This window comes from Pseudopipra pipra, chromosome 17, assembly GCF_036250125.1.
Source record: "Pseudopipra pipra isolate bDixPip1 chromosome 17, bDixPip1.hap1, whole genome shotgun sequence".
In the NCBI taxonomy this organism is placed as follows: Eukaryota; Metazoa; Chordata; class Aves; order Passeriformes; family Pipridae; genus Pseudopipra; species Pseudopipra pipra.
Genome location: NC_087565.1, coordinates 8,452,785 through 8,479,959, shown reverse-complemented (window position 1 = coordinate 8,479,959; position 27,175 = coordinate 8,452,785). Strand labels below are relative to the sequence as shown.

Below are 27,175 nucleotides of genomic sequence, written 5' to 3'. Positions count from 1 at the left end.
CCTCATCCTGCAGCCTGCCCGGCCCGGCGCGGGAGAGCCTCGTTTGGCCCTAAATCCCCCAAAATGGGTGGCCGGGGTGGGGGTTTCTCTCACAAAAACAAGAGATAAACCCGCGAGGCCGGGGTGAGGAAGGGGCAGGATGGGGAAGGACCGGGATGGGGAAGGACCGGGATGGGGAAGGACCGGGATGGAGAAGGGGTGGGATGGGGAAGGACCGGGATGGGGAAGGACCGGGATGGGGAAGGGGCGGGATGGGGAAGGACCGGGATGGGGAAGGGGCGGGAGCGGCGCCCGCATTTCCTCCCGCGGCCGCGCGGGGGCGCTGTGACCCCCCCTCCCCGCGCGCTCCGTTGGTACGTCCCGCACCCCTCCCAGCCCTGCTGCTATGGACTCGCCCACCCTGGTGCCCCCATGGCCACGCCCCCAGCCGGCTGGTTGCTAAGCAATAGCTGAACGTCATCTGTGCGAGCCGGAAGTGCGCGGGGGAGGAGAACCCGGAAGTGCGATGGGGTGCGATGGCGGCACCATCCCCAAGCGGCACGAGCTGGTCAAGGGGCCCCGAAAAGTCGAGAAGGTCCGAGGGGGCTCCGAGGGGGAGGCAGGGGGAGGGAGAGCCGGGCATGGCGCTCCCGGCGCTGGCAGGGGGAGGGTAGCGCCGTGGGCCGGCTCGCGGGTATCTGTCTCTGTCTGTGACTGTGTGTCTGTGTATGTGTCTGCAGGGGAGGCCCTTTGTCTCCTGGGGGGGTTGAGACAGGAGGTTCGAGTGCTGGGCCCTGCGCTGGGGTCACAACGACCCCCGGCAGCGCTCCGAGATGGGGGAGGAGCGTCTGGAAAGCTGGAGAAGGCCCTGGGGGTGCTGGTGACAACAACCGAACGTGAGCCCAGGTGGGCAAGAAGGCCAACAGTACCTGGGCTGTATCAACGGCGTGGCCACAGGGCAGGGATTGTCCCTCTGTGCTGGGCACTGGTGGGGTCACACCTCCAGTGCTGTGCCCAGGTCTGAGCCCCTCACAATAAGAAGGACATTTGAGGGGCTGGAGCGTGTCCAGGGAAGGGAACGGAGCTGGGGAAGGGGCTGGAGCAGCAGGAGCAGCTGAGGGAGCTAAGGGGGCTCAGCCTGGAGAAAAGGAGGCTCAGGAGGGGCCTTCTCGTTCTCCCCAACTCCCTGACAGGAGCAGGGAGCCGGTGGGGGTCAGGCTCTGCTCCCAGGGAACAAGGGACAGGAGGAGAGGGAATGGCCTCAAGCTGTGCCAGGAGAGGTTCAGGTTGGACATCAGGAGGGATTTCTGCACAGAAAGGGTGTTCAGGCCTTGGCAGAGGCTGCCCAGGGAGGGGCTGGAGTCCCCATCCCTGGAGGGTCCAAGGAATGACTGGACGTGGCACTCAGTGCTCTGGGCTGGGTCCCAAGGTGGGCATCGGGCACAGCTGGGACTCCATGGGCTGGGAGGGCTTTTCCAACCTCAGTAATTCTGGGATTTGCCATCTGCAGAATACAAGGGGTTCAAGGGTCTCCTGAAGGGATGGGGCAGCCACAGCTTCTCTGGGCACCTGTGCCAGGGCCTCCCCACCCTCATAGGGAAGGATTTCTTCCTCACCTCATTCCTTCCAGGGAGTGGAAGTGGTAGTTGACCCAAGCAGGGCTGAGATGTAGAACCAGAGAGAAGAGGGTGGTGGAGGACATGTGAAGAGTAAAAAAAGCATCAAGAGGGGACTGGTGGAAGTGACAAAAATATAAAAACTGAGTTAGATTTAGGCAGAGAGGTCTCATGTGCCATGACAAAGAAATGGAGTCAGTAGGCAGAGCCTCAAAACTGATCATGAACGTTGCTAAACAGCCTTACTAAAGTTATTTTATGAATTAATTAACAGTGCAGAAGGTAGGTTTGGTAAGAAACCTGAGGATCTCACTAATGCTTTGAGTATTACCTGATTTTATGCTTAAATAATTTGCAAATATAAAAGCTGTTTTAAAATAACGAGGGTTTTGTTTTTTTTCATTCCTTCAGGTCGACAGAGTTGCTGAGTTGGTGGCCAGGTGGTTCTACTGTGCCCTGAGCCAGGAGAAGCTGCGTCGGCCCATCGTGGCCTGTGAGCTGGGCAGGTAGGGGTGGTTCCACAGGGGGAAAAAAATAATGATCATTAAATATGATCATTATTATAAATAATATAATTATTATAAAAATAATTTATAGATAAATTTATAAATACAAATGCCATGGCAATCAAATGTGATCGCTGGAATTTCGATGTTACAGGTTGTACAACAAAGATGCCATCATTGAGTTTTTGCTGGACAAGTCACCTGATAAGACCCCCATGGAATCTGCATCCCACATCAAGAGCATCAAGGTAAACAGGTTTTGTCTGATTTTAAAAGTTAAAATCATGAGGGAAATTCAGTCATGCTGTAAGACCTCCATCTGCTTGTGTTCTCACCCTGTATTAAAGTGTTAAAAGTACCAAAACACAACAGAAAAATATCTTAAGGAATGTTATCATGGCTCCAAATCATTGGTTAAAAGCTCAAGGTCTGCATTTTTATTTTTCAGAACGTGACAGAACTGAACCTTGTGGATAATCCAGCCTGGAGTGGGGATAAGGAGAGTATAAAAGGTGACAAGTACGATGACCTGCAGTCTGCACGATTTATCTGCCCTGTCGTGGGGCTGGAGATGAATGGGAGACACAGGTCAGTGTTTCAGGGTCTGCATTTTGGGTTTAGAAGTGAGCACTGGGCTGAACTGAACACAGAGCAGATATCTGAATGGATAATGCTGCAAATCTTGTATCTGCCCAGGCCTTTGTGGGGAATGTTTGTCTCTCTTTCAGAAGGGAGTTTAAGAGACCACTGAGTGTCCTTTCATTGCATGTTCAAGAAGAAAGATAAAAGCTAACCCTTTTCTAACTGAATTTAGATGTATAATAAAGGAGTAGAGGGCAATCTTTGGAGGCCAAACTACAGGAGATTGATGAGACCTCCCTTTGTGTCACATCAAGCACTTAGAATCCCAAAATGGTTTGGGTTGGAAGGGACCTTAAAGATCATCTCATTCCAACCCCTGCCATGGGCAGGGACACCTTCCACCATCCCAGGTTGCTCCGAGCCCTGTCCAACCTGGCCTTGGACACTTCCAGGGATGGGGCAGCCACAGCTTCTCTGGGCAACCTGTGCCAGGGCCTCCCCACCCTCACAGGGACAATTTCTTCCCAATATCCCGTCTAACCCTGCCCTCTGTCAGTGGGAAGCCATTCCCCCTTGTCCTGTCACTCCAGGCCCCTGTAAATAGTCTCTCTCCATCTTTCCTGTAGTTTCTTCAGGCACTTGAGGGCCACAATTAGGTCACCTCAGAGCCAGGCTGAACAATCCCAATTCTCTCAGCCTTTCCTCACAGCAGAGCTGCTCCATTCTCCCTCTGCCTGTGTTAGGACCAGAGTGGAGATGGCTTCTGTGTCCTAATCCTGCAGTAATCTGGGTTCTATTGGGCTGGGGCAGAGCATTTCCTCATATCCTGGTTTGGGCAGTTTCTTTGTCTGTGCATGTTCACCCTGATGAGTGAGATGATGGTGGTTCACAGCTTGACAGTTGCTAAGTATTTCTTCCTCCAGACAGTGATTAGCCAGGAGATTGTGAGGATGAAATAACAAAATAAGTGTGGTGGTTTAATGTACACAATATTTTTTGTTCTAGTCTTACATTTTGCAAACTAATAATAAATTAATTGCCCCTTTAAAGGTGCTGATAGTTATATTAGATGCAAGAACTAGTACATAAAGTTAGTTGTGTCCTGCTAACCCATTGCAGTATTATTTCTGTGTTCAACCAGCACTGCACAGGTCTCTCTTGAGCACAGGGTTTCTTAAAATCATTTTGTGTCTTGTCTTTTCTTTGAAGGTTTTGCTTCCTGAGAAACTGTGGCTGTGTGTTCTCTGAACGTGCCCTCAAAGAAATTAAATCAGAAGTTTGTCACAAGGTGAGTTTCTTCAGCTTTACAAGCAGGGGGGGTCACATGTGCCCTCCACAGGTAAATCTATAGATACAGGTCCATATATACAATTGCATTCACATCCACTACTGTAAAGTGGGGTTTTTAATCTGAATATCCAGATTGAAATGAGACTTGTAAAAGGTCTGTTCTGTGATGGCCTGCAGTAATTCTCCATGGCCTTTTTTAATAAAAAAGTGTTTCTAAGTAGATGTAAAAAGGAATATTTTTATTCTCAGAGGCAGTTTGATTTTGCAAGAACTACCTTAGAATTCTCATTTTTTTCAAATATTTGGTTATAATTTCACTTTTTAAAAGGGTGTTGGTTTTTGCTTTGGGATTTTGGGGCTTTTGTTTGGTTGTATTTTCTTCCTGAATGCACAGGGCTTGTGTTTTATCAGTGTCTGCTCTGTGTGCTTAAACTGGTTGTATTTTCAGGTTATGTTTTGATCCCTGTATTTTTAAAGAGCATCTGGTGCTGTTTTGTTTGGGTTTTTTGGACTGGGGGCAACTCTTTGTAGAATTTTCAGCAGTTACATGAATTATTGTAGAAAGTACTGACTGCACTTTTGATCTCATTAGATTTGTTTCTTTGTAGCTAAAAGTTGCAAATACTTTTTTTCTCCCATCACTACATTTATTATCCTCAAGACTTGTGGTGATAGTTGCCACATTTAGAAAGCTATTTTTCAGTGAGCACCCTGATATTGGGTAAAACATACAGTGTATTGGTATTAAACAAGACCTGCTGCAGGTGATGTGGAATTTTGCTGCTCTCAGTGCTCATTTTGTTTTCTAGAGTATTGCTTTAGTCCTAATGGCTTTGTTTCCTCTTGGCAGATCCTAATTTATTTTTAATGAGGTTTTTTGTCTGCATCTAAATTTTGGTTGATAGATGGATGTAACTAGATCAGTGGATGCAGGATTGAGATGTTTTGTCCATGGTTTGGTCAGGCTGATAATCTTATAAAAACGAAATGAATCTCACATGTTTTCTGGATATTTTTAATAATGAGAATTTAGCATAGGCTCATATTTGCATGCAGCTGGTTTCACAAACGTGTGAATTCCTCACAATATTCAGAAGGATGCTTCTAGAAATAATGAAGTGGATGTAATATCTAGTCTATCATCTTTATCACTGTTGGTTTTTGATGCACAAAGACAGTGGTAACCAGCTGAGAGAACATATTTTAGCCCTTTAATTAAGGTCAAAGAGTGATTTGGTAGATCTTTGGGTGTAAACTGATAATGTTCTCATCCAGAATCAAGAAGGGGACTAGAGGCCTCTTCTGAACAGGATCACAGGGAACTGCTTGCTGTGCTTTCTGGTAGCTAACTGTTTATATCCAAAGCACTAATTAGCAGCATTCCCCCAGCACAGTCTATCTTTAGGCAGCAATGGGACATGCAGTGAAATGAACTAAGAAAGAAGAAAAAATGAAGTATTGTATGTGCTCAGATTAGAAACTTTTTATTAATGAATTCTCTTCTGATGCATAGTCTGTAATGAAAAAAAAAAATTAATGTACAGAATATTTGAATGTTGTGGATTATCATATATATGTTTATGCTGTATTTTAAGAATTATAGTATGTTTTTTGAACCAAAATCGAGCCTGTGAGATCCAGATGAGCCACAGAATTTTCTTGTTTCCTGGCTACCTTCTGTCTTAATTCTGTGCCCAGATGAGGGTAGTGCGAAAGGATCCCCCTGTATTTGCTGTTGTGCTGTATTCAGTCTCTCTCAACCAGCAGGATCTGTGTTTTCACTTCATCCCCGAGGTTTGTAGTGGGTGGGGACTGGAGGAGTGTCAGTTTTGGAACTGCGTGGCCGTGCCCATCCCCACTCATGTGGAATTCAGGAAAGCTCCTTCAAAACAAGCTCTTCCTGGGTGTTCACTTTGCCTGTGAGCCCTCAGAGCAGCCTTGCCAGGCTGCTCCATTGTAAACAGCAAGTTTCCCAAAGGACTCTGGTGAGCAAATGCTGTTATGATGCAGTGGAAACATTCCCCAGGGAATACAGAGATCCAGCAGATATCTCACTGCTCAGTTCGCTCCTCCTTTTGCTGGGGCAGCTCATAAAAGAAACAGAGGGATCCATTTGCCCAGTGACATGCAAATAAGTGTTTAGGAAAAAGCAGGATGCATATGCAGATTTTGTCTAATTCAAGGCAATGGAAAATATTAAGAGGAAGGATTCAGAATTCCTTGGTTTATCTTGACAGCATTTGTGTAGTACTGGATTTGGAAGGGTTTATGGAGTCTGGGTACAGGGAGGATGAAGCAGTCTTTCTATCAGAGTTCTCTTCCATAAAAAAAAAACATTTTGCCTCAATAGAAACTTGACATGAAGAGCTGACAATGTAAAATACATGTATTTATCTGCTTTTACTGGAACTGTTAAAAAGACTGTATTGGTACTAGGGAAAGGCACTGGAATAGGAGAGGGAACTGTCGTGGGTGGGGGGCTCTTAGTAAAGCAACTGTAATTAATGTGTGAGGCCTTTTGTAAGTCTCTGTTCTTTCTTGCTTCTCATCCTAAGTACCACTACAGTGAAGGATTCAAGTTAAAAAATAACATTAAAATAGGAAAGCTCTAAGGCAAACAAACAACCACTGTAGCAGAGCAGAGAGAGAGACAGAGGTTGTCTCTTGTTGCCTGAAGGATGAATGCTTTGAACTGTCTTGACAAAATATAAAACTTCCTGGACAAAGGTTTTTGAAAGAGCAATGGGAATTTTTTAGTGGTGGCTTATGTTGGAGACTCAGATTGGTAGATGAAGTGCTTGAGACAAATTTTGAAGCTTCTGTTTAGACTGAAAAGAGTTGGAAAAGAGCTTTGTCTAAAACAGAGCAACTTATGAATGCAGATAAAACTTGTAATACCTTTTCACACAGAAGTCTTTTGTTTGAGGCATATTTTTGAGCTTTTGTACAGTAAGAAGGGAAAATTTAAACTACAACACTAAGTCACATGCTAAAATGTGACTTAATCACATTTCAGTCATCAGGAAGAGAAAAACAACTTTGCTTCCAGAGTTGTGATGTATGTTCTGTAGCAGCAGCTCTGGAGATCAGAGGGTTTCTGCTGCCTCCTCCTTCCTGTTCTTCAGGAATTACATGTGGCATGGAATCTGTCAGTTTAAAACTTGCCCTTTTGATTAAGGTGTTTAATTCTCCAACAGACTACTAAATGTAAAAGAACAAACAAGTCTCTACTCACTCTGCTTTTTATTCGATGAGATGTTCAAGATTGTAAGTTTGTGGTGATTTATGTTGGTCTGTAGATTCTCCAAATGTTTTGGAGCTCCTGTTCTAACTGGCTTCCAGGTTCTTGCATGGGCAGGTTTTGGTGCTGCTAAATTGAAAGTCTGCTACTTGACAAAAATTATGCTTTATGCATTATCAATTTGGATGTTGACTCTCTTGTCTCAGAAGTTCCTATTGGTGTAACAGTATCCTAGAAGTGGTTTGGAGATGGGAGAGTGGTTATTGAATCAATGGTGGAGTCCTTCTGGGAGGCACTTTGAAAGTTAAGGACCAGATTACATTTTAAAATGTACTTTCTTGTATCACTTTAAAGTTTATTTTGGAATTGTTTTCAGAGTCAACTACACACTTGAAATAGTACCCTAGCTATTAAACTCTGTGCCACATAAAACACTTAATCACATGTTTAACTTAGATACAGAGCTTCTTGAAACAGAATTTATCTTTGACATACAGAGTTCACGTGTGCAGCAGGGTACAGAGCACAGTGGCTCCTGGAACAGGGTCACTTTGGCATTATCTGCTCTTAGATCAAGTCACCAGGATTAGCAAACACTGGTTGTTGAAGCCTAAAAGTTGTGATCCATCTACTCATAACATGGTAACACAGAATTCATGAAGGCTTTTTGTGTGTGTCTCAAGAATAGAATGTGGTCGTAATCAGAATAATGACTTGAATACTATTTCTTACCGACTGAGAATGGTTTAATTATGATTTTCCTAAAATTTTGTTTAAAATACAAAATCCTTTAAGGAAGGAGGGGTCATACTGCAGTGATTTTCCTAAATTGACATGGGTAAAGTCACACCTAAATTGTGCTTTAAGAGGGCTTTTTGTGCAAACCAGAGTTTGGCTGGTTCAGTTTCTGCAAAAGGAGCCCCTGTTATATAGTGCCTTGATATTGCATTTCTCCTTCTAATTCAATTCAAAGTGATATACAACAATTGTTCTATGTGATGGTGCCAAAGGTAAAAGCAAGATACTGGATTTGCTGTAATGATGGGAATGAGGAACGTTCCATTCACATTTTAAAAGACAACATGGAGTGGATAAATGCTGGCAGTGCCCTTCAGTGGACTGGAGAGAAATTAATTATGAATATTACTCTGATTTATACGTGCCAGAGACCCATTAGCTTCAGTAATGGTTTTGAGAGAGACTCTCAACGAGCTGAGCTTTTGTTTTCCTTTTTTTTCCTTCATTATTTCCCTCCATAAAAAAGCATCTCCAGCAATATTTAGCCACAAGATAAGTCCTGGATTATACATGAAACTGAGTACACGCCTTTGGGTTGAGTTTGTAAATAAATAGGGACCAGATGGTCTTTCTTCAGGTTAAAGTTCATCTGAAAGAAATTATGTTTCCGAGAAACTCGTGTGGGAAAATGAGCAGGACAATTCCAGGAACCTGGGACTAAGTTTGTAATAAGAAACTTTCATGTTCTATTGTTGACTCATTTCATTCATTTGAATATTTTGGGAAAAAAAAAAAAATCTGTTATCAGTTTTCTTGTAAAAACTGAGGGATGTTTTGGCTGCATATTGAAGCTTTCATCCAGATTGCTCCTAAACATTTAAATGTAATTTGTAGTTTTTAATCAAGTGTGCTCATAAATAACAAGATATATTTTATTAGTTTGCATCAGAGTTCATACAAATTAACTGAGAATTTGGATTTACTGGAATGAAACTTTGATCTGCATCCTTGCCAAAATACTTGTAAAGGAGGATGAACGGTTTTAAGTGACTTCTTACAATTCGGGTTTCTCATAGTCTCTTCCAGTCCTCCAGACCTTTGGAGGTCAGAGTGTAGACACAGCCTTGTGAGATCTTTAATTCCATGGAAGAGTTATTATGTTGTATGAAAGGCCACCTATATCCTCCGTTTCTTTATATTCCCCTGTTTGTTGCACGAGTGAAAGGATTTATTTAAGAGTTCTGAGGAGGAAAGAGCAACTCTTGCCTGGAAAAGGGCTGGATCCCTGATCAACTACTGTTCCCTGGGTTTGCCCCTTGTGTGTTGAAAGCCTCTTTCTTGCTGCAGGACCAGTGAGTGCTGAGTTTGGTCTGCAGAGGTTTTGAGAAATTACTTGCTTGTCCTGGTTGCTGCCAGGTGTTATCTGCACTTGCCACAGGCTGTTCCAAGATTCAGGGAAGTCAGGTACACCAGGATTGAAGGACGGCCTTTCATTCAGTTTTCCTGTGTTCCCTGGCCTCAAATTTTCCATGTCTCCTTGCCCTAAACTCCTGCAGAGACTCAGAAACAGGGACTTAAGAGATACACATGCACACCCTGTGACTGTTCCTGGTACACACACACACACACCCTGCTCATTAGGAGCAAAGCCTGGGACGGGCAGCAGTGATGTTGCCATGCTACACAATGAAATTAGAGAGGCAGCTGGCCATGGGGAAAACAAACAAACCCCAAACCCACGGTGACATGGACTGTGTCTGAAACTGGCTGTCACTTGTTTATGTACAAGCTCTGCAAATTTATCATGAACTTCATTATTCAAAACAATCCATTTCAGAAGACACTCAGTAACCATGACTTTAATTGTGTTCTCCATATTTTATTTTCATCCAGCCATTGCTTCTGTTTTATTATTTTCATACCAGTTAGTCATTCTTTGGCTGTGGACACAAGGAATATTGATTTTTCCAGCTAAATAAGTCACTTAATAGATTATGAACTTCCCCCTTGTCCTCAGTAAGTTACAGATTTAGACATGTCATTTCCTTTGAGAATTAACCCATCAGCAGCTGTTAGTGTAATAAATAAAACCCGTTTATTGGTAGTACAGGACTGTGCTTTACCCTCATGCTGTAATGCACACAGTGAAGTCTATGGCTAAAAATGTTCATGGTTTCTGTCAGTATTGTGAACACTTGTTTAGATGTTAGCTAAGCTCAGACATCCAGCCTCATGTTGAAGTAGCTGTGCTCCTGGAAACGCCAGTGGTCCTGGATGGGCACCTCTGCCTGGCGCAGCATCCGGAGCCTCAGGCGTCTCTCCAGGCAGTCCATGGCCAGGGGGTACTTTGCAGGCTCGAATTTGTTGGCAAACAAATGAGGTGACTCAATAATCCACTGCAAATCCCCTAGTCCGTAGATACAAATGTCTCTGATGTAATGACCTGCAAAGACAAATTGAAGGTATCTGGAAGCAGCAGAAAGAGGACCTGAAGCATTTTAAAAAGTAGTTTCACTCTGTGCTGTCATCAACAAAAAATACCTTTTGATTTCTTACTGAGCATCATGGAAATTTAGCTAGAGGATACTAAAGAGTATTATAAAGGGAAGGGTTTGGGTTTGTTTTACACAAATGGATGCTTGTTACCTCCAGCTGCCTCACTGACATGTTGCTCTGCTTAATGTTGTGTCTCGTAGCTGGGCATCTGTTCTGATCTATCTGGATTACCTGTTCAGTCATTCAGTGCTTCACTGTGCTCAGCTTACACAGTTACATATTTTAATTATTTTTGCATGCTTTCTATGTGGTCAGCACTATTCTTTTAGATATTGTTCAAATTGAAGAGATTTAACCCAGTGTTGATGGAAGTATCTGATAAACGTTACTGTCAGGTAAAGCCCCTCCACTAAAAAGTTGAGTTAGTGCTTTGGTAACTGGGGGCTGAAAGAAGGGTTGTCAGTGTATGGATACTGTGATGTTCTCAAAATATATAAAATATCAGTAATATTGTATTATATAAAAATATATTAATATATAAAAATATGTATCAAAAGATATTGATATTGGATACAGTACAGTAATTTACTAGGGTGCCTTGTTTTGATACTTCCAAAACAAAATATATATAATGGCTGAGGCACGTTTAACAGCTAGTTTAAATAACATGTAATCTCCAGTTAATGCTCATCAGTGAATCAAATGTGAGTTCATGATCAACATTCCCGTTACCTTTGCAGCCTTTGTGTGAGGATCCTTCTTGATCTTTCCATTTAATGGCTCTTAGGTTTCCTTTCCAGCCTGCATTGGGTGTAGCTCCTGGAGCATCTTTAAAAACATAAGGCTCTGATGAGATTCTTTCCTACTTAGTAAAGGGGAAATTTTCACTGCTGAAACCTTTTTAATTGTAGTCACATTAAGTATTTATTTGTACATATTTACGTAGCAAGAACAGACATCATTCTTAGTTTTACTGCTTTTTTTTATTCCTTAAGAGCATGAGCTTTCATGTAGCATAAAAATCCTTTTTAAACAACATTTTTCTAGCCCTGTAGCTCATGGCCTGCACCATAAGTAGTACTTTTCTGGAATCAAGCTTTGTTTGATGTGAGTTTTTGAAAGGGCAGCATCAAGGCCGAAGAAATGTCCATATTTATGCAATTAAGGGATGTTAAGCTCTGAGCTGGAGCTCAACACCTCTCCCTGCCAGAGGCCTCCCACTGCTCTGGGCCCAGGGGTTATTCACAGCAGAAATCACAGAATCCTTACCAGGTAAACGGTTCAGGGTGACCCAGTAATGCTCATCCGGGCTGTACGTGTCTCTCGACCACTCAAGCAGATCTTTTGCACGTGCATCAGTCAATGTAAACTCTACAAATTCTTTAGTGAGGACATAATAGGCACTGCCAAAATATATTGTCATATTATGTGGAGGTTTAGCTTTCATATTCTTTCCTGGATACAAGTATGGCACTCCAGAATGTACATATTCTCTGTAACTAAGCTGTGTTCTGTGTTTCATATGAAGTGGTTGGACTATCCCAGGAGTAATATTTTTACCATTCCACTTACTTTTCATGTATTGTATAATTTCTTTATTTGTTTTAAGGGGAAAATCTTGACCACATAGATTAATAACATAATTCCACTGAACTTTGGAATTAACTAGGTCTCTCATGCAATTAATATCAGCTAGTAATCTTGAAAATCCTGCATAAACAACATGTTCTCTTTTTGAGGAAATGAAGATATTTTCAAAGCAATTAACGATGTTCTGCACAGCAGTTTTATAATCTCTTGGTGACTTCTCATCAATATGTATGCAGTAAATATTCTGAGGCATATAAATAGCTCTTAGCAGCTTTACAAACATTTCCAGCTCCTTGTGAATTGTAATAATGTAAGCCAATGAGAAATTTCCTTCTTCCTCTGACAGTGGGCTCGTGATAAAATGCAGAGTCTTCAGAAGTGTGGAGCAGCTGCACGAAGTCTGAATGCAGCTCAGTGGTTTGGGTTGGTAGGAGTTCTGACAGAAGTTTCCAATCTTAAAGGCGGCAGGTTTCCCCACAAAAAGAGCTGAACAAAGTTCATCTGGGTAAAAACCACACTCTGCTCTTCTAACGTTTAATTTCTGTTCATTTGGCTCTTCAGAAAGAGGAACCTTTAGGTAGATGAAAGTGTAGATGAACGTACAGACAGCAACGCACACTAAAAATCTTGATTTCTTTGCATGAAGTGGGTTCATCTTTTGTTTTCCAGATACTGTCTTCTCATCATAGTTTAATTAAACAGTCAGATTATCTGAAAGGAAAATTGAGATAGGAGGAGAGAACCTTTTTGTTTATTTCTTTTAAAATAAATGACATGTTAGTGATGCATTTATGAATGCTGGGATACCTGCTAGGAGGAACCCTGTGCCTGTGCTGCAGTGTACTGGGAATGGGACTTGCAGAGCCACGAAGCAGCCTTTCCAGGACAAAATTATCCTAAAATGATATAAAAGAGCCCAAAATGGCTTTGTATTTTCATTGTTTGACCCATGGGGAGCTCAGCCCATCAGGTGGGAGTTTGTGTGGCAGAAGGTGAGTACAGTGCCCCAGGAAAGACATGGAAGCACTGTGTGCTGAGGAGCAGCTGCTGCTGAGATTTCCTCAAGGCCTGGGAAACCTTGAGATCTGCCAGAGGATCAGAATTCAGTAAATTAAATCAACAGAAAACTTATTAAATAAACAGAAGGAAGAGACTAAAACATAATCCACAAAATACACTGGGTTTTATCCTTATAAAGTCAGCAAATGTTTCTGACTATTTGAGAGAGGTTGTTTTTTTTTTTTCTTCCTCAGACATCTTTGTATTAGAGTGCTCTGGAAAACAGAACATACAGACAATGCTCTTTTCTTATTTTTAGCATATGTGCACACCCTGAGATAAGGACACCACTGCCAATATTAGCATTCAGAGATAACTGGAATTTACTGCAGTTACTGGCACAGGAGTTTTTCCATTGTGCTTTTTACCTTACATCCACCTTGTTAAAGAGTCAGAAGAATGAGAATGCAGCAGTCCTGAATCCCACAGCAATTACGTGAAGTCTTTATCCTTGAAGCATTTGGTATTGAAATTCCTAGAGAAAATACTAGGGAGAAGGGTCCACCAACTGCCATTAAGCTTAAAAGTTTAATTTTAAAAGCTTTTATTTTTATTTTAAAGGTAATTAATTTTCTCTTCTCATTTTATTCAGTGATTTTTTTAAAACAAAATTTGCATTTCACCTTGAAATATTTTATGCTTTGCAGCTGTCAACATCACAAAGCATTTGGCTTTCTATAGGAGCAGAGACCAAACATCTTTCTATAAAGGTAGTTTCATTACAGGAATGCTGTTATGGTTAGAAGGCTCCAGGTTTTCATTAGAAAGAAGTGGACAATACTTTTTTTAATAAAAACTCTGTATATATCTCTCTTAAAAATCTGAAAATAAAGAGGGCATTGCAGTTAAAGCAGCAATGAGACATAACCATTTAAAAAGCATTAAGAACACAGAAATTGACCCAAGAGAATGGCTATTACCACATTTTTAAGATTGTATTAGGCTGTTGGGAAAGAATGTATTTATCTTTTGGTCCTTACTGGTATGCACTGGATTTCATGCTGGAAGAATGCCTCTTTTCCACTGAGCATTCCAGAAAGTGGAGTTGTGTGTTAGGTGGAGGGTTCATCCATTTTCCCTGGGTGTTCTGGCAGCAGCTCTTCCGTCTGCATTGGATGCAAGAAAAACATGACAAAATCAGGTCCCTGAAGAATCTTTTTGCCTCAGAGCTCCTCAGGGATACATTTACTGGGTAAACAAGCCTGACAGAAGTATTTTAATCCATTTCAACAAAAAAATTGAGCAAATCAAATCAACCTTTTGATACTGTGCAGAAAGCAGGAGAAAAGGAATGCCACTGGAAAGTGAAAACCAGGATTTTTGCAGTAAAAGTGAATTACACCCAGGCTGCATCCTGTGCCAGAGGAGATTTGCATCAGGGCCATTAGGTACCCAGGGGGCTGAAACTGGGGAGTGTCTGTTATGGAAGCACTGGTTTCTGTGGACCTGGACTCAAACAAACTGGCCTATTCTGAGGAAATAACTGCAGGAGGGGCTTTGAGATTCCTCATAATTAGTGAATGTCATGAGATCTCTGGTATGTCACAGGGAAGGTTCATTCTGGACATAACTATTACACTGAAGACACTGGGCAGCTGTAGAAATATTTGGGACTTTATACCTGCTTAAATATAGAACATTGTACAGAATGACTGTGTTTGCCAGGTTTTTTTCCTTAAATACCTCTTTGGACAGGTTGGAAAGGGTAGTTCCCTTGGGAACCTGCTTGTTTCATACACTTAAATTTTTATTACCCTTCAAGTAATAGCTTCCAGGGATGTTTCGGGCTGTTAAGTGTTTACTATGGATTTTTTCCTATTGAACTACATGGCATCTAGAAACTGTTATTTTATATGGCAGCAGCAAAGTACACAAACACCCCATTATCAGGTAAGAAGCAGCAATTCCTCTCCAGCGTTAACATGTTTATGGGGAATGGCTGAATGATGAAGCCTGGCCTACAAGAACAGAATTTGACATCTTTCAGCCTCGGGGGATATTACAGCAGGAAAGCCATGGCTTTCTGTTAGTGTTTTACCAGACTGAGAGCTGGGATTGCAGCTGTTAGTCCCACTGCGTATGGAATTTGTCCTTTAGCAGAATCCTCTAGGCAAGGACTATGTTCCCAGGTTTCCTCCTGCCCTTGAGGAGCAAGAGATCCTGTTGGGAGTGTCCTCTGTCCAGGCATAACCCAGTTTGTGACTATCTTGCCCTTTAGTCTCATTATGCAAGAGTGCCATTATAGGTATTTTTTGTTAGCATAATGTCTGTTTGAACAGCGTTTTTTATGTTACATTTAGGTTTTTTTAAATACGGAGGATAAAGTTCTATTAATTTTTAGAAAACAGAATAGTGTGTGACATTCTTAAAAAGAAAGAAAACAAAAACCCCATTTTTTTAGGGGTTTTCAAGCATCTCTGTGGCTGCTTTTATGGATATTACTTAACAGAAAAATTTAGTAAGCCTAAGCTCCTCCATCTCAATTAACAAGGTAAACTCTAGAGAAAACAGGAATTATGATTATGCCTGGAAAAAGCCTGTGAAATGTCATCTCAGCTCATTAAGACCCCATTAGCAGATATTTGACTGCATTTCATAGGAAAAACTCGTTTTGCATTTGGAGTTTCTTCCTGCCATTGGATTTTGGACTGCATCACTGCACCTCTAAATATTTTGTTTTCTCTGTACTCTTTGTATTTGCTTCATATGACTTTGTAATTTAGTGAAACAAATGACGGGGGGAATACTTCATCTTCTAACAAAATGGTAAAAAAGCATTAACTCTTTATTTTCAAATCTTTTTATATCTGTGTTTGTTTGTTTGAAAGTTGTTTATGTGGGCATTAGAGTAGATATTTTATAAACAGGGGATATTTTAAAAACTTAATGTTAAAATCAGCAGTTTTAACTGCTGTTTCCATTGTTGGTTTTTGTTTAAGCCTGAGTCGGGATGTGAGTCTGCTTTAGGTTCGAGTTAAAAGCATTTCTTCATCAAACACTGTTAATATTGCCTTAAAAACTTTAAATCATTATTTTAAAAACGCTGCATTAGAATTTACTGATGCATATTCAGATTTACGGAGTTTTAGTGTTCATCTTTGCTATTTTTCCTGTTTAGTTTTCCTTGTGCGCTTGACCTTGTAATAATGTAAAACAAATACTATAAAAGCTATTTAAACCCTTAAGTTACAGGGCTGTAAAAAAAAATTAAGTTGCTTGAGTGAGCATAATTATTGTGATTTTTATAATACAAACAACTAGTAGTAATGACCTCTATCGTACTGTGCATCTGTGGCAAGGTAAAGAAGAAAAAAATATATGAACCCTATTGCAGATTTGAGTGAAATGGTCTTGAAGTGAAAAATATTAGTCACCTTACATAAATTAAAACATGTTTTTAGCAAAGGAAAAGCAAAAGATTGAATCCTGCAGTCTAACTGATGCAGTCTTACCTTGTCCAAAATTAGCCAGGAGACGGCAGCATAATAAAAATAAATCGCGGGTCTCCTTGTCCTTCAGCAGGAGCCGGTGTCCCTCATCCTGCGGCTCGTGGAGATCCCTCGGCGAGGGGGTTAAACATTAACGGGGATTGTTTTCATTTCAACTTCCCTCCGACTCCCCGCAATGTTTAGCATATTTATCCTGCAGCAAAGCTCTCCCTGCCTTCAGAGCCGTCCTTTGCTTCGCAGTAATGAGAGAAAACTTCTCATCCCTGCTGGAATCAGCCGTGCAGGGCTGGGCAGGACATCGCTGACGATTCCAAAGAATTGCTTTGCCCCAGAGCCTTTAACCCCCGCACCTCATGTGGATGGAGAACTGGGAACCAGCCTCCTCCTCCTCCTCCTCCCCCAAGTCCTTAACTCTTTGCCTGCTGAAACTTTCCAGTTTGTAGCAAATAACTACAGCTGGGAGCTGCCTCTGGGTATTTAAGCTGGAAGCTTAAATGAAAGGTCTCTGTCACAAACTGAATGTTTGCCGTTACTGCCCCTATAAAGGTTCTTACAGGTTTTAATAAACCTTCTCAAAGGTTTAAATAAGTGACGAGTTAGTGGCTTGGATTTACTGGAATTAGGAAGCTTTGGGGTTCTAGAAACAAGTGTGAAGGATGGTGTGTTTTGGACACGTTTTGATAAAAATAGCACGTTGGTCAGAAATAAATAGGAAACCTCAAAGTAAATTAAGTCACAGCTGCAGGTATGGCAGGTACAAAATAATCATTGACTTCCACAGAAACTTTTTAAATAGAGGCTTTGGCTTGGACTGTTTTTGTGGTAGATGCTGCAACTCCTGAGTGAAAGTTCCCATTCTGTGAATTAGTTTGTAGGAGACTTTCCACTCATCCCAAGTTGTCCTTTACCCTCTGACCTGTTGTTTGTCTGGGTGGGACAGCAGTGTTGAAAGTTATGTTCAACAAATCTTACACTACTTATCTTTTAATGGATAAACCTCTGGCAACCTCTCTCAGAACATGTTTTAGTTAACTGTGATAAGAGGCAATAATCTTTAATACATCAGTTTGTGTGGCTGGGAGATGAACGTTGATATGGTCCGTGGATGTTGAGTCTCTGTGTTTGTTCAGTCCTCAATACCTGCCCTGTTTAATGAGTAATTTCGCTATTTCTTTTTCTAGTTAAACAGATTATATTTATACCAAAGCTAATATACCTGTTACAGCTCATAATACCTTTATTGTTCTAATTATTTCAAATTTTGGGAGATGGATTTGGTTTGGTTTTCTGAGGAGTTGATTTGTGTGTATATATGTTTGTATGTACACGTGGGCTATGTACACATGCACATATAGGGTGCATAAATTTATGAGTATCAAACTTTGAAGACTGATCATATCTTCACCTCTTTAAATAATTCCTTGATGCAATGGTGTTAAGCCATTTAGATATTCAATTACACTCTTCAATTACAGGTTAAATCTTGGATTTGGATCTGCAAACTGCTCTTCTAATGCTTTGTCCATTGCAGAACAGTTTGGAAGTTCAGTCTCATTTAGGAATGTCTTCTATTCAAGGTGCTAAGAACTACAGCAAGTACCTTCGTAGGTGTTTAAAGTCCCAAGATAAACAAGGTACAGCAAAGGAGAACCTGTGATATTATAAAACAAAGCTCTACCCCAAAAGACCTTAATTAATGTGAAGGAACAGTCCTTTTGGATTTGCAAAACTGAAATTTCTTTCTGCTTTTTGTCTCATTATCAAAATGTCAAAAAAATCTTTCCTTTTTTTGCATGAAGAGATAGTGAGCTTTTTACAAAATCAGAATTAAAGCTTTGCACCCAACAGAACTGAGATTTGATGCCCTGTATGATGCAACAGCAAATAGTCCCTACAGGAGTTAGTGAAATCCGGAGAGGTGAAGATGGTTCTGTGCCTATAACTTGCTGTACTTCAAGTATGTTTGGAAAGGGATGGTCTCTGTGATATAATCCAGCTGTTGTCATGGCAAAAAATACCTGTTTCAGGGAATGGAAAGAACACACTGTCTATATTTCCCTGTTTCTTGTAAATACTTTTCATTTTTGAACAATTCCACCTGTGTTTTCCAGATGGGAACCTGGATTCACTTGCTCTTTCAAAATGCTACATTTATTGAAAGTAGAGTCCTAGTGACAGAATGTGCTTTTTAAATGCTGTGTGAGGAAACACCCCACAAAAAATGAATGTGTGGGGCTTCTTTAGAATCAAATCAGCTGCCAGTTGCTCCTGCCTCAATATGAAGACTGTCTTGATTTTGTAGACATTTCCCTCTCAAGTGTCTGAGATCATTCAAGGCTGGTGTTTCTAACACTGGCTCATTGAGTAGGAATGGAAAAATTTGGGCTACTCACCCATTTCTTGTGTTTGACTTATTATTCTGCCTGATTTACTTACTCTGCCTCTCTCTAACCCTTGTTTCTCCTTCATAATCTCTGACCTATTGTGTACAGGTTCAGTTTTTAAACTGTGCTCAGCACGTGAGCACACTGTGGACAAAGTACTGCCCATATGTCCTTTCATTTGTTTAATTCCTACTGCAAATACATGAGTAACCTTTCTAAACCTTTGTTCAGAAAACAGAAGAGTAATGACAGAGGCAGGATTATAAACTAATCTTGCAGATTAACAGAAAGCTTCTGGATTTAACAAAATAACAAAAAAACCCACCCCAAAACAACCTACCAAACAAAAAAGCCAGCAAAAAAAATAAAAGGAAATTGAGATCTTAGAAAAGAAAACATCGTAGTCAAATGTGCTGGTGCACCAAATGATTGAAAATGTGCACAGTGAAACATCTGTGTTTTCAACCATGAAACAAATATGGAATCACACGAAGCACATTGCATCCATTATCCAGATTAATTTCTGAAAATACTTTGAAACTTGGGAGTGGTTGATGATTCAGATGAAGGACAGTGAGACAGCAAGGCAAGGTGAATGATTTATTCTGCTTTTATGACCTCTTTTTATCCCTATAGTAATATACTAATAATATTGTTGTTGTTTTGTTGTTACTGTTGTTGTTATTGTTTATTTATTTATTTAAAAGAAGGCCTCCAAGTTGCCTGGTGCTGTCAGTTCTACATGTAGAGGAATAACACTTTTGGTGTTTTCCTTACTCAGTGTAAAGGAACTGCTCCTGTCAGTTGTTGTTTCTTGTATCACTGAGTTGAAAGATAAATTCTAGAGCAGAATTGGTTAGATCTTAATCAAATGCTTTCATAACTAAAAATCAGAAAGTGCTTCTGAATTTTAACTGTGGGTTTCAGAAACTAGAGTAGATTCTACTTAGAACTACTTTGTTTAAGTACATTTATGCAAGTAAAACAACCCATGAACAGAAAATACCCTATGGGACTCTTTTTAATGAAAAAAAAATAATTAGTTCAGGGTGTTGTTTATAAGAGACAGAGAAATAAATACACAATTTCCATTGCCATTTGAAGTGAGAAGATGTATTAGACTGTATTAAAAGAGAAAGAACACAGTATTAATTTTAACAAAGGTTCACCAGCATAAAAATCTGGAAAATAATACTAATTTTGTTCTGGTTTTGTTTTTGGTTTTTTTTTTCCACAAAGTGTGGTGTTCCCTTCCAAGAGGAAGATGTGATTATCCTTAATGGTAACAAGGAAGATCTGGAAGTACTGAAGAAAAGGATGGAGGACAGAAGACTTAAAAGTAAATTAGAAAAGGTAATAGTTTCGTACGTTATTTAATATGAAATTGAAAGAATTCTCGTCTGCAGTGCAGTCTGCTCTTAAATTTGCTAATCTTTATGCAGATGAAAGACTTTAGTCAGTGAGCTGTGTTGTATTTAAGCACTACTTTTAAAAGTAGTAGGGTTGTGTGTGTGTTTTGCCAATGACATATTGAAGTTGTATGTACTGGAAGTTTCTGCTGACCAGCAGGTAGTGCCCAGTGCTCTGGAAATCACTGAATTCCGTGCTGTGGGTAACACTGACAATGTGCCAGCCATACTTCAGGGTTTTCTTGACATTAATTCATTCTAATAATGATCTACATCGTCCCAGTATTTCACGTGGTAGTTCCTAGTGACAGGTTATTAGTTTTTTGATCTCCAAGTCTTTTCTGTTGGCCACAAAAACACAATATTGGGATCTGTACGTTCCTGGTGTGATGCTGTAAGACCACAGTATGGAAATTTTGTCATGTTTTGTGGTTCTCACAATCCTCTGCAATTACTACAGTGCTCATTCCCTCCATGCTGTTGAGATCTTTGCATTTTTTATCTGACCAGGCAAAATACAATGGAAATAAAGTCATTGCAGCTCTGTGTCCTCTCTGCTGTGTAACTACTCCTCTGTGGAGTATTAGTAGTTCTGTGGCACTGAGCAGTCAAATGACAGTTCTGCATATGGGAATTTTTTCAGCCTTGCTGTTTTTTCCTGACCTGCCATTGCTGTTCTGGAGGATGACAAAGCAAACAAAACCTTCAGTGCTGACTCAGGCCAGGTGCAGACAGACTTTGCTGAATCTCAAGAACATGAATCATTCTCTGACACTTCCAGCAACTGAGACTTTAGGTGGAAGTTGATCATCTCACCCCTGTTACTGCCCTAGATTTTGTCTGCTGTAGATTACGTGGCATGCAAATATTTTCCTGGTTTGTTTTAAAACAAATACTTGTTTACTTGCCAGTGAGCATATGATTCCTTCTCATCATAAGATCTTTATTCATCTGTGCCAGGACAGCATCAGTGGGCCTGGGCAATACATCAAAAGGATGGTTATCCATAGAAATCCTGCTGTGCTGTTTCCACTCTTTCATAGCCTCTACATGTCATGTCCTACAGCTCCTGGCATAAGAGCAAAAACCTCATGATGTATCTTCAGATGTTTTTTCTTTTTTTTTTTTTTCCCTCATACTTAGTACTTAAATGTTTTAAAAAAAAGTACAGACAATTTGATGATAGACTATTGCAGATTTCAGCAGATGAGTGCTCAGCCCCAAAAACAGTGATTGCTTGCACTTGATTTTCTTTAAGAGGATGGTCCTAACAAAGCACCTCTAGCTTTGGGTAAGATAATTTGGAATAGTCTGAAAGCTGGTGCTGTCCCCAACTTTTGCACAGCAAAGAGGTACCTGAGCGTGTCGAGCAGTCCTGGCTCTTACAGTGCCAGCACAGTCACTGTGGTGGCAGCCAATGCCTTGGTCCTTGGGCTCTCTATGCCTTGGGTGAATATGCAAATGCTATTTGTTTGATCTGTGGAGACTTATATTACAGGCAGGGAACAGGATTTGCCAATCTCTCAGCATTTAATCCTCAAGTTCTGATGTTGCTGTCCCAGCTGGTGTGTGCAGCTCAAACCAGTCTCTGTGTCACTGGCACCATTCGCTCTGATCTGAGACCTGGGAGCTCCAGTCCCAGTATGAGAGGACAACTTCCAGTTTGTTGGCACAGATTTCTTCCTCAGTTATTGCAGAGCAAGCTAAGTGGACCCCCTGTATTTGGAGCAGGAAGCACAAACTCCTTTTCTTTGTCTCCATCAGACAAAACATCAGGAAGATGCACCAGCACTAGCATAAAAAAATTATTCAAGCTCGACTGTGTCATATGTGCCCATAATGAAATGCATCTGTACTCTATATTATGCATAAAGAATGTATGCATCCATACATTTACAAACATCTCGTGGTTCAGATGCCAGACACTGAGAGGTAACTTTTCTTTGTAAATCCACCCATAACAAAAAGGTGGAAACACCTGCACAGAGATTTTTCAGATACCCTGAAGGCCAGGTTGGATGGGGCTTGGAGCAACCTGGGCTAGTGGAAGGTGTCCCTGCCCATGGCAGAGGGTGGAACCAGATGAGCTTTAAGGTCCTTTTCCAGTCCAAACCATTCCATGATTCTGTGACACCAGGAGAGCCAAGTTTGCTTTCAGAGCCATAACCCTCTGCCACCACCTCCTGGCTCAGCTTTGCAGCAACATTTGCAGTGGCATTTTTTCCCTCAAGCATTAGTCCTTTGCTTCACAGCGTGGGTTCTCCTAGTTTTTATAACAGAATTAAATAGATTTATTTCCTTGGAGTTTGTGCAGATGTCTTGAAACATGTACACTATTCTGAATGTATCCAGCCATCTTTTGTGAAAACAATGCTAAGGACTGTTTTAATACATCTTTCTTTTTCAGCTTAGCATTTATGTAATCAAAGCCAGTAGTGGGATTCTTATTGCTGTAGTTTGGATTTTTCTATGGTTTTTAATCTGGGAAAACATAAATTAATTTGGAAAATCTGCTGCACAGATGCTTTTAAAAGATTTAGATCAACTATTTGCATTCTTCTTCCCAAGCAATCATGCAAGAAAGGACCCTGTTACTGAAGATTAGCCAGGAGGGATTTTTTATCAGCTAAATAAAATTAAGTGGATATGAGATGCAGGATTCTTCTGGAATTTTTATAGAAAATATATTGATTACAGTTAACTGTCCTGTTTAATGTTTTGCAATTTACTGTCCTGCTGTGTGGGTTCAGAGTATCAGATAACCTTAATGATAATAACACACACCCCTGCGAAGTATGAAAACCAAAATACTGAATCCAGGCAAATCTAGTTTGGACCTACACAGTTTTCTTTAATGTAACTCCAGGGTTCCCAAGATTATTCTTTTTTTCCACATAGAAATAATACAAAAAATGTGGAAGGAAGAATTCCACTGTGTAAGACATAAAAATGTACTAAATGAAGCTGTGTGCCTATTGAATACAAGTTGGGAATTGTACATCCTTTCAGGATGTTACCAGGACTCTGCTTGTGTTGTTTCAGAAATCAAAGAAATGCAAGTCAGCAGGATCAGCTTCTCAGCAAGAGACCACTGAAGGTAATGTCCCAGCTCCAAATTCTGTGTCACCTTCTGAGTCATGAAGCAGATTCATGATTTCATTTTTTTTGTTCTTTCCTTTTTTTTTTTTTTAGATTCTCCAGGTCCCTCAAAAGCTACGAATGGAAAGGATTTTATCAATTCCAGCTCTGGGGAAAAGAGACAGATTATCTTCACCAAAAGCTCAGGTTGGTGTTAATTCTTTAATCTTAATGTGAAAAATTTGAACAGGTTTGCTTGTTTATGTATTCTAATATTGTTTTAAGTTGGTGGGAACCATCTTGAATGATTGAAATCAGAGGTTCTTATTCACACAGTGATGCAGTCGAGGGTTTGGTGTATCTGTCTTACTGTTTAGGAGGTAGTGGAGGAAAATTAGTCGTTTCTTGAGGTACAAGTGGTCAAGAAATACATTCTAGCAGTTTATTTTGGTGAAGTGTGTGAAAAATTCCTGGTTACCTGACTTGTAGTCCTCCTTTTTAGCTGCTAATTTGCTCTGTGTCCCTGGGAGTAGTGGAGTATAATTCAGGATGCACTGATGTACCTACAGCAGCCTTGCAGCCTTTAGTCCAAAGGATGGTGCCCTCTCTTTATTTAATATATATCCTGTTCAATGTCTGCAGTTCATACTGATGTTTTCATACCAAACTATAAGAATGGGTACATCTTTAAGGTCAGTCTGAGTTTTCTGTGTAAAGTATTAAATCATGTCCGTTACAGCCACGGAAAAAGTCAGAATAATTGGAAGAATCTGAAAGTGTTTAAATGATAAACTGTGGGAGAAATTCCATCTGCAATGCCTGACCTGCCCTCTAGTGTCTGCTTTTATACAGGATAGGCTTTTAAAAATATTTCATTCTACATAATTATAATTGCTCTTGGACGTTTAGCAGCCTCCGAATTCTAGTAATGTTTAATGAGCTTTTATTTTCTGAGGGTGTAAAAGAAAAAAATATACTTTCTGAAATGTCAGGTCATTGGTTTCTGTTTCTGACAGCAGTTATATTGACCAGCAAGAGGTAAGAGGAGAGAGGGAAAATAAAGGAAGATCCATGAGGAATGCCAGTGGCACAGAAATGAATTTGTGAACACGGCACCCTGAGGGTTCTGGACTTGCAGCACAGTCATTCTTTCAAATCCAGTGCTTGGTAATGCTTTCCAGACAGTTATTGGTGGCATTACAAGTAACATTCTCCAAGTATAAAAGGGTTTCATCTGTGAGGATTTAGGATTGCACATACAATTCCTGTGAGCAGAAGGCAGCTTAGTGCATTTTCAGACAGGCTCCCCACAGCTATTTACAAGTTGTTGTGCCTAAATTAAACTAAGGATGTTGAGTTTCTGCAAACTTCCCTGTTCATTTCTTTGCACCAGAGACTTGGCATGTGCTTTTTCAAATACCACCCTGCAAATTGGGAGAAGATTCAATAGCTGTTAAGAAAGAGAGGGGTTTTTTTGTAGCAGTAATATAATCCACTGAGAGAAATGGTATCAGAAACAGAGGGATGGGCATTTTCCTACTACAAATATAAAATGGTGCAGGCCATTGTTACTGTTCATAAATGACTTTGCAAAGAATAAAGGGAGGAGAGAGATTCCCTGGGGAAGGTATGTGACAAGTTTAGCTTTTGGCATTTGATAGCTAATTTCTGAACAATACTGCAGGGTGGTGGGATGCTTTCTGAAGACTAGAGCTCAGAGCCATTTTTCACTTAGAGGAATAAATATTGTCAGTACTGGATTGCAGTGCAAGGGATTTACACAAATAGGAAAGAATTCTTCTTTCAAGATTTCTAAGTGAATTTGAGTGTGAATTCTGAAAGGCGTTGAGTACAATTTGAGATATTTATTATAGAACTCAGAAGTGTATGTGTTTCATCTCTGTACATTATTTTTAAAATACTCTTTTTCGTCTTTATTTTGAGGTCCTTTTATCAATTTTAAGCTGTTATTCATGCTTCACTCTGTTCCTTTTTCTCTCCCAGAAAATGGAAATTCATCTGTCTCAGCAAAAGTCAATAAGGCTCCTTCTGCTACTACGAAGAGACCCATTGCAGACAGCGAGGAGAAGTCTGAGGCGTACAAATCTATTTTTACAACACACAGCTCAGCAAAACGTTCAAAGGAGGAGTGTTCCAATTGGGTTACTCACACAGCTTACTATTTCTGAAACAATGAGCAGCCTGATTGGAACATCCACTGCTGCTTTCCTTCCCCAAGGCTTTTTCTGTACAACTCTGATACTTTCATCGTAATCTGATATTATCTGGAATTAACTCTGTTTGTAAGTTGTTTATAAACTTGCTAATAACTAGTGAACTTGTGTTAGTTGCAACTTCTGTTAAAGAAGAAATAGATCACCAGAATCCACGTTGTAGCAGCAGACCTCATTCTAAAATGTTAAATTTTTTGCACAGAAATTTTTCTTTTCTCGTTCCAGTTGGGTGTTGTCATCCTTATTCACACTGGCTGTGTCCTCAGGAGGAGGAAGGGGAGAAGTTTCTGCCTGCTCTTCTCCTCTGTTGATTTGTACCACACCTGTAATTATAGTTTTCAAAGTATTAGTACAGAATTCAAACTTCCTGCAACTCTCTGACAGCAAAAAGAGCAATAATGCTGTTTTTCCTTGAAGCTAACTGGGCCCTTGGTAGAACTAGTGTATGATCCTAAAAGGTTCTGTAGGTGTTTTCAAATCATTTACCTTTTGACAGAATATATGAGAGCACAATCATGAAAATGTTTGTGCGGTATTTTTCTTATACATATTGTTGTAGCCTGTTTTTAGTAGCAGAATATTCGCTTATAAATCTTATCTTTAAAGAGGAGCCTGTAAAAAGGCTGTTGTTTCCCCAGCAAGGTTTTGGGGTTTCTTCTTTGGGTGTGTGGTTTGAAATTGGAAGTATCAGGTGGGAGTTTGCTTCCTTTTGTCAGAGGATCAGGGTACAGTGGAACAAAACTATGGGATTCTTTACTTTTCTGCTGGAACAGTGAGGTTCTGTGGCCATCTCAGAGGAGCAATTTGCCATTCTGAATTTGCACATTGTTTTATTTTCTGACCTAAAATTCTGAACAGCAAACAACTGTTTGACTGTTAATTGTTACAGAAAGATGCTCAGCACAGTGTGTCACCCAGTTCTGCTTTCATATTTATCCCTTTGACATTGATTTAAATAAAACTTGCTCATCATATGACCATAACATTCACGTTCAGTTGAACAGGTATGTAAGTGCTTTTTTTGTCACTTGGAACAGAGCAACTTTTTATGGCTTTCCTTTAGCCATTTTAGTCTTAGCTGTTTCCCCAAATGCAGGAATCCTTTTAAAATGTTCATGTTCCATTGCAATAATTTAGTGGCTGAATATTTGAATCCAATAATATCTACATGAAATGACCAGAGGGAGGGATGGAAGTTTTTCACCTTCCTTTCTCCCTCTTTTAAAATTGAAATGTGCTTTTATAACCTTGACACCAACTAACCAGAATAGAAATGCAGAAATTGGGAGGCTTTTAAAACCCCTGCATCATGTTACCTTTGTGTGTGAAAATTATTAATTATCCTCATAATTCATTTTTAAAAGTGTCCCCATTTATAATTGGGCAATAGTTAACTGAAGATTCAAATGCTGTGTTGATATTTGCATAGGTGGTCTCTGTGATTCAAGCAAGGTGAATGAAACTGCTGGGATTTTATTATTATTTTGACAGGTATAATTAAAAATTGGCTTGTTGTAGAATTTA

The 27,175-nt window shown here is 40.3% G+C and overlaps 2 protein-coding genes across 6 annotated transcripts; one reads left to right on the top strand and one right to left on the bottom strand.

Annotated features, from left to right (window-relative positions):
- The first annotated feature begins 437 nt into the window (after positions 1-437).
- RTF2 (replication termination factor 2) lies at positions 438-27,175 on the top strand. Of its 2 annotated transcripts, XM_064674156.1 has the most exons (9): positions 439-574; positions 2,007-2,101; positions 2,256-2,349; positions 2,550-2,689; positions 3,893-3,971; positions 20,170-20,283; positions 23,382-23,436; positions 23,532-23,624; positions 25,422-27,175. In XM_064674156.1, exons 1-9 carry the CDS (start codon positions 506-508, stop codon positions 25,604-25,606), a joined length of 924 nt encoding a protein of 307 aa, XP_064530226.1. In that variant the 5' UTR covers positions 439-505; the 3' UTR covers positions 25,607-27,175. The 2 variants fall into 2 exon arrangements, with proteins under 2 accessions (XP_064530227.1, XP_064530226.1); XM_064674157.1 differs by lacking the exon at positions 23,382-23,436 and having other exon boundaries at positions 438-574.
- On the bottom strand, positions 9,811-16,927 carry LOC135423671 (beta-1,3-galactosyl-O-glycosyl-glycoprotein beta-1,6-N-acetylglucosaminyltransferase 7-like). 4 transcript variants are annotated; one of them, XM_064674155.1, is made up of 6 exons: positions 16,550-16,927; positions 14,078-14,203; positions 13,466-13,572; positions 11,718-12,749; positions 11,181-11,276; positions 9,811-10,395 (listed from the first exon to the last, which is right to left on the bottom strand). In XM_064674155.1, the coding sequence occupies exons 4-6, from the start codon at positions 12,691-12,693 to the stop codon at positions 10,169-10,171; spliced, it is 1,299 nt and encodes a 432-aa protein (XP_064530225.1). In that variant the 5' UTR covers positions 12,694-12,749; positions 13,466-13,572; positions 14,078-14,203; positions 16,550-16,927; the 3' UTR covers positions 9,811-10,168. The 4 variants fall into 4 exon arrangements, with proteins under 4 accessions (XP_064530225.1, XP_064530224.1, XP_064530222.1 ...); XM_064674154.1 differs by lacking the exon at positions 13,466-13,572 and adding an exon at positions 12,846-12,934 and having other exon boundaries at positions 16,550-16,900; XM_064674152.1 differs by having other exon boundaries at positions 13,466-13,584; positions 16,550-16,899.

Excerpts from the sequence above, each read along its gene's own strand:
- RTF2 (XM_064674157.1), top strand. The coding sequence starts at position 506 with ATGGGGTGCGATGGCGGCACCATCCCCAAGCGGCACGAGCTGGTCAAG. Across the intron at positions 2,690-3,892 it reads GAGATGAATGGGAGACACAG|GTTTTGCTTCCTGAGAAACT; the intron begins GTCAGTGTTTCA and ends TTTTCTTTGAAG. Across the intron at positions 3,972-20,169 it reads AATCAGAAGTTTGTCACAAG|TGTGGTGTTCCCTTCCAAGA; the intron begins GTGAGTTTCTTC and ends TTTTCCACAAAG.
- LOC135423671 (XM_064674155.1), bottom strand. The coding sequence starts at position 12,693 with ATGAACCCACTTCATGCAAAGAAATCAAGATTTTTAGTGTGCGTTGCT. Across the intron at positions 11,277-11,717 it reads CACCCTGAACCGTTTACCTG|ATGCTCCAGGAGCTACACCC; the intron begins GTAAGGATTCTG and ends ATGTTTTTAAAG. Across the intron at positions 10,396-11,180 it reads CTCACACAAAGGCTGCAAAG|GTCATTACATCAGAGACATT; the intron begins GTAACGGGAATG and ends TTGTCTTTGCAG.